Here is a 9764-nt window from a genome sequence, read left to right on the forward strand (position 1 = left end):
AATTAAAGTGAGAAAATCAATGGTTAACTTATTAATTGTTAAAGGGTTTGGATCTTATCTTAAAAGTTACCTCAAAGGATGAGAGTGTCCAAACACATTTATACATTTAATTTAACAACCTGAAAATCTGAGCAATGTGGTATTTCAAACAACTGCAACACCACCCTCACGTCTAGTGTGGGTCTATGTCCATTTTTCACATTGCAATCCTTAACTCAACTTTGATACCATGTTTAAGGGTTTGAATCTCATCCCAAAATACATTTATACACTTAACGGTCCGAAAACAACATGAGCAATGTGCTTGGACTCTTGTTTTCTTTGTTTTGTTCATTCTATTGAAATCCTAAGTCAAATGATCTTTCTTTTTTTCTTTCTCCATGTTTCTATATGTTCATCATTGTTAGTCGCTTAAAGTGAATCACTCACTTTATAGTAGCTTAATCCAAAATCAATTATATTCACAAACCAAATATGTAAAAATAATTTTTGCACCTTTAGAAACAATTTTGGCTACTCCATAAATGAAACCAAATATACACTAAAAAGCATGTAATCCAGGATATATTTAAAGAATGAAACTAGAGCTAATAAAAAGGAAAAACACCAATACAACATGGACCAAAAGAATTTAAGGTAAGAATGATTCTGCAGCCTCATTTATGGCAAGAATGTCACAAGTAAAATTTGTGGTCCTTAGCTTGCAGTATGACCTCCCTCAATGCGCCAATAGGAGCTAAAATCATCAACAACACTCCAAAGATGATGCAAAACTATGACAATGATTAGAAAAATCAGATTCAGTTAGATAAAAATACCTCAATAGTAAACAAAAGAATTATGGTTTACATACCCAATTTGCACACCAAGACAAGCTAAATATCTTTGGTTTGTGGATACAAATCCACATTAAGCAAGGGAGCTACAAAACCATCACAAAAAAAAAAATTATTAACATTAGCATTAGCTTTTGTGTTATTGCAAAATGTTATTAGAGATTGTATTTTACTTACAAAATATGTGGTTGGAGCAAACACAAATCCTCCAAAGAAGCTGAGAAGTCCACCAAAGAAAGGAAATGTAATTGCTAGGAACATGGTAATTGCTGCATATAAGTAATTGTTGGTTTAAAATTTTACATGTATGTGGAATTTAGTGTGCTTGATATGGAAACTTCAACTTTTGAAGTATGAGAAGGGAAAGCGAACTCACAAACGTATAAATTTCGAGTCACGAATCGAAGAAACCGAGTTGGCTTGAAATTCATTTTTTCTACTAGAAATGATTCCAACATATGAAACACCGGAACGGCATAGACCTAGCAAGAAAATTCATCAAACGTAAATGATAAAATCTAAATAATAATACTTTCATAACACTCACACACGCGCAAACCGGTATAATGATAGAAAATGAAGTTAGTAAAAAATGAATTTAATGTGGTAAATAGTCACTAGACACTATATATAGTGGACAATCTTAACTTGCATTAATAAAGATCAGATGTTTGAGATCAAAATTTTCTAATTAAGCAACGACTTAGATCGAATCGAATGACTAATAAAATGGAGTCCGTACCTGATAACTTCCAACGACGTGAACAACTACAAATATATTCGCAGCTACAATAAGCCAACGTGGTTTCTCAAGTGACAAAAGGATGTTATCATCGACGGAGTTTCCAAAAGCGCGGTAGCCAAAGATAGTAACAGGAAAATAACATAAAGCCACTACTAAATAAGCAATTATCATTCCCCTCCACATTGATATTTTGGAGGGCTTTTCAGGTGTGGAAGGGATGGTTGATTGAATCTCCAAAATAACATTATGGCCAGCATATCCAAAAGCTATATCCCCTAAAGCACTAAATATGCCAAACACATTTCCTGCTTTTGTTGAATATCTGCTACCATATTGTACACCTGGTTGAGAACCCTTGTGAATTGAAGCTATCCAAGCAATGGTGGAATAACTGTAAAATGAGAGAGTATAATTTTCAGGTTAATTTATGTCTTCTAGAAAGAAAGAAATTGTTACTTACTTGGATATAGTACTAAGGTCCATTCAATGTTGTCAATTGCATATGCTGGAAAATAACACTTTTTCTTTTCAAATTATACTGTTCTAGAATGCCGCTATAGTACTAAATAAATATCGACTTTCTAGAACAGTAGAATTTGAATAGATCGCTATTATTCTCTCCTGCCAACTATACTCAACTGAATTCGCATAAAAACACAATTTTGTTGGTTCATTGTGAATTGCTCAAATAAAAAATAATGTCAATGTAAATAATAATAAAAACACTCGAATTCACATAGTATATAACAAGATTTATTTATTAAAACTCTATGGCTCTAAAATTGTGTCTTATAATTGACACTTTTTTCAACTAAGTGATTTGGTTCAAATGGTTAATAAGCTCCTAAAGACGAATAATTTGAGAGGGAGTTAATACAAAAAGAAATTACCTTTAACTTTTTCTCATTAAACAATTTTTTTCATTCTTGCATGCTTTTATTTGGCTCAACAATTTCTAGTGAAAAACAAAATTCTTTTAAGAAAACTCATTGGATATTTTTAAAATTATGGAAGAAATTCAAATTTAAAAAATTCCCTCTAAAGGTTTTAAATCTCGCATTGCCATCGTTAATTAATACTTAATACTTAATAGTTAATACTACTGAGAATTACAGTCAAATACGATTGATGTGGCCTACCTGAGAGACATGACAGCGGCGGCAAGGGAAACACCGGATATGGAGTTGAAACTAGGGAGATGAGACAAAACATATTGAGCAAAAGCAAACACAACAATGAAGTAAGTTGTCTTAATAGGCACACAATCATCACAAAGAATCTCATGAAGTTTCTTTAGAGATTTTGCACCAGTGACCATGTAAAATATATCAATGCCAACTTCCACCATTAATTGTTGAGGCACCACAATCCACAAACCAAGCTTTTCTCCAAATGCATGCTGACCCAATTCATGATATTTGTCAAATCTTTTTCCTGGCACAGATTCATGCATTTCAATCATTTGCCATGCAGTGTACAATGTGCAAATCCATGAAAGGATTAAAATTGTAATGCCTAAACTCCTGCATGAACAACAACCATTAAAAAATGTGTGTGACTAGACACCAGACACAATACTAACACGTCAATGTCAATAATAATTTTTTTTAAAATTAATTATATCTAATTACATGTGTCGGTGGTGCGGCACACAACACATCTTCTATCAAAAGTGTCGGTCGGTGTTACATATTTCAAATGTTGATGAATTAAATGAAAAAATAAAAAATGAAGTTGAAAAAATTAACCATCCAAGCTGAGACATAGCAAAGGGGAAGCCAAGAACTGCAGCTCCAACCATAGCAGTGACACTGTGAAAAGCAGAGTAGCACCATTTTGCATTCCTTGGTTTAATGTTGATAGTTGTTTCAGCCATTTTTGTTTTCTCAATGATCTTGTTTTTGTTTGAGACGGTTGGGTTTATGTTTTCTTCCTTACTTCCCACTTTCTCCTACTTTTGTGCAACTATAACATACAGATACAGCAGTTTCCAATTAGGAACTCTTATTTTATTTTTATAATATTTTTCACTTATTTTTATGAGATTTGTTTTTCTCACGCAGTTTTTAAAAAAATAAAGAAAAATCAAGTTTTTTTATTTAAACAAAATGACAAGAATCATTAAAAACTCATACTGATAAATGGAAGAGACGAGTTTAAACCAATCACTTTAGTATATTTTGTAACTTGAGCTACAATTTCTAAACAAAGAAAAATCAATTTTAATAAATGGATAATAAGAAAGCAAAAAACAATATGGGGAGTTTTTTTTTTTACTTGATAATGAGGATTGAACCTAAAACATCTCTCACCAACAAATCTTAGTGACTTAAACAATATGGTGAGATGATTTCTTGTACTCAAAGTTTGATTCTTGATAGAAATAATTATTTGTCGGACTTTATTTACTTCACGGCTAAACTATAGATTACTGAGACAATTCACATAAGTAAATTTATGTGATATTTACAACTAATTTGTAACAAATTTTTATTTCACATGCATGTGGTTTTTTTTTTTTTATGCTTTCTCCACCGGTTTAATCTAGTTCATGAGTCAATTTTGGCATCAAGTGGTTTCAGCCCATTTCCGATCGTAATCGCGGGGATCGAACCGTGATTATCCCTACAAAGTTTAGCGTCATTCACCACTGAACCAACTAACGATTGGTTATGGCTTGTTCTTATTGATTCATTGGTAAATACTCCAAATTATAAATGAGTGGTTTAAAAAAAAAAAAAACTTATATGTGAGTTCTTTAAATTTCAAACATGCTTAAAATAATTTTGTTGTCACTTTTATATTTTTGACTTTATGAAATAAAGGAATAAATAAATAAATAAAAGTCCCACCGTATCTTTGATGTAATTACTTTTCCCAACTTATGAATATAAATTTATTTTCACCTTAGGTATTCGTCTCTCTTCCATGGTTTGTATCAAGATTAGATTCCTAACATTACATAAACTCAAATGAATTGTTGTCATTTTTTTTTTTTTTAACCTCGACCCTGCATATGCTCGTGGGGACGAATTGTTGTCATTTCTAACGTATGAAGCCTTATATTTCCTTTCCTTTGTTTTCTTTTTTTTTGTTTTGGATTTTTTATTTTATCTTTAACCTGAGTTTGAAATCATATGGGTTTAGACAATAAGACAATAACCACTTGTAGTTCACGTGTATTCCTCCGTTGGTGCGGAAAAACTGTTCATAAGTGTTAGATCAAGAATTCAACTAATTAACTAAGCATACATGATATCTGAAACTTGTGGCTAATAGACTTTCAACAGTTTAATTTAGAAAATGACAACTCAAAAATGTCGTTGTCAGAGTACACAAACAACATTGAAGTCAGACATAGTGATCAAGTAAGACATGATGATAACGATAAAAAGAATATTAAACGCATTAAGGAGCTTGATTATTTGTATTATTAGTAATAAACGAGTGTCTCACATCCCCTTTCAGAGCTAACAACGACTCATAAGGCTCAAGAGTCAAGACAGGCGAAAACGAATAAACATCAAAAGGGCACGGCTTTTCAATAATCAAAGAGTACGAAAGCAACATTTAAATTTAAGCTAATGCTACGGTGTAGTCCACCGTGGACAAATGATCTATCGAATATGAATTTTACGAAATTCACTGTTGGATTGAAAGTTTATATTGTATAGATCATCCATAAATTTTTTTGAAAATCATTTAATATGTTATTGAGACCCATCAAAATTTACGTTATTTAATAAATCAGTAATCTTAATGTGTCTCAATAACATATTAAATGATTTTCAATTCTTTTAAATTTTTCTATGAATGATCTATATCTATGAAGTACGAACACAAACACCGGACATAACACGAACACTGACACATCGACACCGATAAAAATTTGAAAAAATGACATAATTTAGTGTAATCATAAGTGTCGGTATCGGACACAGACACCGACACGTGTCCAACACGGACACGCCTAATCTAAGGAGTGTCGATGCTTCCTAAATCTACATGATATAAACTTTCAATCAAACTATAAATTTTGTAAAATTCGTATTCATTATAATGTTATTCATGTCCACCATGGACCACTTGATGAAGTGGTCAAGTTAGAATTTACCTTAAATTTAAATAATGTGATGTGTTATTTTAAAATTTAATTTAAAACGAACAAACCTGTAATTTCCAAAGTTTCATAAAAGGAAAAACCACTCACTATTACTTTATGAAATGCATATATATTATTCTCATGCTAACATATTCCAATTAGGTGATGCTAATACTAAAACTAAGGAATATTTAAAGGCAATAATTCTAATAAAGATAAACTTATGTATTTTGTGTTTTGACCGGCCTCATTACTAAAAAGCTTTTGTAATCCAATTTTACTAATACTCACTCTATTGACTTGCGCGGACATGGCAATAATCATTTATTGTCACACAACTAGAACTCAGTAAATACATAAAAATCCAAAATAGCTCAATGCTTAATGTATTAAGCAAACAAAAACCCTACGGCTCCATAACATGCAAACTTCACAAGTTCAAGGAAACAACTTATTACATTAAAAAGAGGCCTAACTGCTGTGCTAGGCTAATGGCATGGTAAGAAACAAAGGTAGGACAATTAATAGCACAACCACCTTAAAGTTGCTTTGCAATGTGAACAATGAGGTCAACAACACGGGTACTGCAGGAAATTGTAAAAAAACAGGCATTAGATGAATGAATGAATAGGTGGAAGAAATCTAGTTGGATTCCACTACTAGAATTGCAGATCAATTTTGATGGATGCAGATATATCAAGCAAAAAGAAACCATGTGAAAAGGTCAGATGGAAGATTACCTGTAACCCAACTCGTTGTCGTACCATGAGACAAGCTTGACAAAGTTGTCATTTAAGGCAATTCCTGCCTTGGCATCAAAGATGCTTGACCTGGAACATTGATTAGAAGCAAAATTAACTCTGATGAAATAAATTATATGAGATGTAATGAAAAAATAAAATAGCAACCCGCATCATCAACACATCTAAAATATAGTTAATATTTACCTGGTGTCACCAATAAAGTCAGTGGAGACCACATCATCTTCGGTGTAACCGAGGATTCCTTTCAAGTTGCCCTCAGACTCCTCCCTACAGAGACAGATATATTAACAATCATAGAACTAAGAATATACAAGTCATGCTAAACTATAATCCAAATAAAATACATAAACATAAGATGACAATGTGCATTGTTCCCTTACTTGATAGCAGCTTTGATTTGGTCATAGGTGGCGGGTTTCTCGAGCCTCACTGTAAGGTCAACAACTGACACATCGACAGTTGGGACACGGAATGCCATTCCGGTCAACTTTCCATTCAAAGCAGGAAGAACTTTGCCAACAGCCTAGTAGAGAAAAAGAAAGAATGAAAACCACATCAAGAAATGTCGACATTAAACAACAATATAACCGGATAAGAGTCTGAAAACAGTCAAATATTCTCACCTTAGCAGCTCCAGTGCTGCTAGGAATAATGTTGAATGAGGCAGCTCTTCCACCTCTCCAGTCTTTGGCTGATGGCCCATCAACAGTCTTTTGAGTGGCTGATTAGCAAAGGATCATAAAAGGAATTAGCAAGCAACAATAAGATAGTAAATGCAACAGTAACACACTAGCAAAAAAAACCTACCAGTGATGGAATGAACAGTGGTCATCAAACCCTCAACAATGCCAAACCTGTCATTGATAACCTACAAAATAAACAACTAAAGTTAGTTAAAACCACATACAGCAAAGCAACATGGAAACTAAGGATAAAATATCAGTTGTTGTAAAACCTTTGCAAGGGGTGCAAGGCAGTTGGTAGTGCAACTAGCATTGGAGATAATATCGAACTCTGGCTTGTATTCCTTCTCGTTAACACCAACAACAAACATGGGAGCATCTTTACTGGGAGCAGAAATGATGACCTTCTTAGCACCACCCTGGATTAAAAAAAAAAAAAAAAACAGATACATTGTCATTCCACGGTAACATTCATGATTCCATAACATTGAGCAACTACATATAACGTTGCAAATTATAGCTTACTAGATCTAATAAACCCAAACCACACATTAATAAAAATAACACCAATATTAGCACTCTCCCACAAGAGAAACATGGAAAGCATCAAAATCAACCATAATCACAGTATCACATATATGTTCTAAAAAACCGCAAATGATACAGAAACAGAATGCAAGTAAACTAAAAAAACCATGGGCAAGTTTAAGCAATAGACTGCAATCAAGCAAAAATAAACAAAACATAGACCACATAAAATGAAAATATATGTGCGATCATTAAAAAATAGCACAAACTTGAACAAGGGAATAATCAACTGACAAAAAATTGTAGCCACAAAAATACAAACCTTCAAATGAGCAGCAGCCTTGTCCTTGTCGGTGAAAACACCGGTGGACTCAACAATAATATCAGCACCGGTGCTGGCCCATGGGATCTCTTCTGGGTTCCTGAAGAGATCAGCAATCATATGAATCAAACACACAAATTAACTATTTGATAAAAACTCCATTCATTCCCATATCATACCCAATTGAGCATTGTTAGTTCATTCTGTTGTGTAACATAAAAGACTATTTGCATATTTATAGACACACACAAGCATAACAATTGATCCAAAGAACTATACCTGTGTGCAAAGACAGTTACGGGCTTTGAGCCAAAGAGAAGGGTTTTGGAATCCTTAACAGTTAACTCATCGTTTTTCCACTGTCCGTGAACACTGTCATACTTAAACATGTATGTCTGCACAGAATTGCAAGAAACAGATTAGATCTAAAACAAATAACTCAGCAACATCACAAATAATCACACAAAAATAAACAAATAAATAAAATTTTCTAAGGTTTATGTACCATGAGACTATATAATCGGAATAAAAATTTCTAAACAAATAAATAAAAATGGAATTATTAAACAAAAAGTAGCAAAGAATTTTGTACCATGTAATCGGTAGTAATGAAAGGATCATTAACAGCAACGAGTTCAACATCGTCCCTCTTCAAAGCAACTCTAGCAACCAAACGTCCGATTCTTCCAAATCCTGACAGTTACAAACGGCAAAAAAATTATGAATGGTAAATATAATTATAATTAAGAAAAATTCCGATCTATGCAGAAACAAAGAGAGATCGCAGGAACTAGAATATTTACCGTTGATTCCGATCTTGATCTTGCCTGAACCTTCGGAAATTCAAAATTCGAAACAGAGAAAAAATCAGATCAACTTAGACTAATAGAAAAAAAAAATGAAAAATTAAGAAAATTAAGGAAACAGTTGTGATTACCCATGGCTGAAAAAAGAGGATGATGAAGTGAAGTAGTAGAGACAGTAGAGTGATAGCAGAATGAACGAGGGAGAGTAGAAGGTTGTAGAAGAAATGAGAAATAGGGTTTTTAGGTATATAAATTAGTAAAGTGTGGTTAAGGGTTTATCAACTCTACAAGACCGCTGCATGACTCGTGATACTGCGCCGGTAATTTCGCTGTATGTTTTCAATTGGGTGGGGCCCAACGATTCTTGCACGGGCTTCTACTTTTTCTCTATTGTCACAGGTTGTCAGGTTCTTGTGCGGTGAAATGACCATTTAGTGATGATACTTTAATGGTCAGTTTAACTTGTGTCCAAAAGACACATGTTAAACTATCTAAAAATATAAATATAATATTTAATGATATAAAGAATTTAATGTTTAGAAAATTGAATACACACCACAAGTTCAATAAAAAATTTTCACATTTATTTTCTTAACATGTGCCTTTAAGGGCACAAGTTAACATTATCTTACTTTAATTAGTTTCTTATGATTTGTAAAGGGTAAAAGAGTCATTATGATCTGTCATTAGGATATTCGTGAGTTTCGTTGTAAAGAATTTCGAACCAATAATATTCGTGAGTTTAGTGAAAGTGGTTAGGTGGCCACAGATTCGAGTTCATGGCCCATATACGTGTGGCCTGGTTTTTTTCTAGAAAATTTTTATTTAATTTTTAATAAAGGTGGACCTAGTTTGGAGTACAAAGCAACAATAATTTTGGGATGACTTATCTCAATATTATCAAAACAATAAATATAAATGATTAATTTTTTTAAGGAATAAATGATTAATTTGTGTATAGGTTGTTCATAAGGCCAC

At 32.8% G+C, this 9764-nt stretch overlaps 2 protein-coding genes across 3 annotated transcripts; both read right to left on the bottom strand.

Annotated features, from left to right (window-relative positions):
- Nucleotides 1-498: 498 nt before the first annotated feature.
- On the bottom strand, nt 499-3606 carry LOC123883501 (lysine histidine transporter 1-like). Its single transcript, XM_045932322.1, has 7 exons — nt 3330-3606; nt 2721-3104; nt 1579-1972; nt 1213-1318; nt 1014-1105; nt 854-922; nt 499-773 (listed from the first exon to the last, which is right to left on the bottom strand). Exons 1-7 carry the CDS (start codon nt 3455-3457, stop codon nt 675-677), a joined length of 1272 nt encoding a protein of 423 aa, XP_045788278.1. The 5' UTR covers nt 3458-3606; the 3' UTR covers nt 499-674.
- A 2372-nt stretch (nt 3607-5978) lies between these two features.
- Nucleotides 5979-9140, bottom strand: LOC123883502 (glyceraldehyde-3-phosphate dehydrogenase, cytosolic). 2 transcript variants are annotated; one of them, XM_045932323.1, is made up of 12 exons: nt 8918-9140; nt 8784-8813; nt 8573-8673; nt 8260-8375; nt 7981-8080; nt 7403-7549; nt 7255-7315; nt 7071-7168; nt 6828-6970; nt 6631-6714; nt 6424-6513; nt 5979-6267 (listed from the first exon to the last, which is right to left on the bottom strand). In XM_045932323.1, exons 1-12 carry the CDS (start codon nt 8919-8921, stop codon nt 6222-6224), a joined length of 1020 nt encoding a protein of 339 aa, XP_045788279.1. In that variant the 5' UTR covers nt 8922-9140; the 3' UTR covers nt 5979-6221. The 2 variants fall into 2 exon arrangements, with proteins under 2 accessions (XP_045788279.1, XP_045788280.1); XM_045932324.1 differs by having other exon boundaries at nt 8784-8807; nt 8918-9044.
- Between the last annotated feature and the right edge of the window lie 624 nt (nt 9141-9764).

The sequence above is a fragment of the Trifolium pratense genome, linkage group LG5 (assembly GCF_020283565.1).
Source record: "Trifolium pratense cultivar HEN17-A07 linkage group LG5, ARS_RC_1.1, whole genome shotgun sequence".
NCBI lineage: Eukaryota > Viridiplantae > Streptophyta > Magnoliopsida > Fabales > Fabaceae > Trifolium > Trifolium pratense.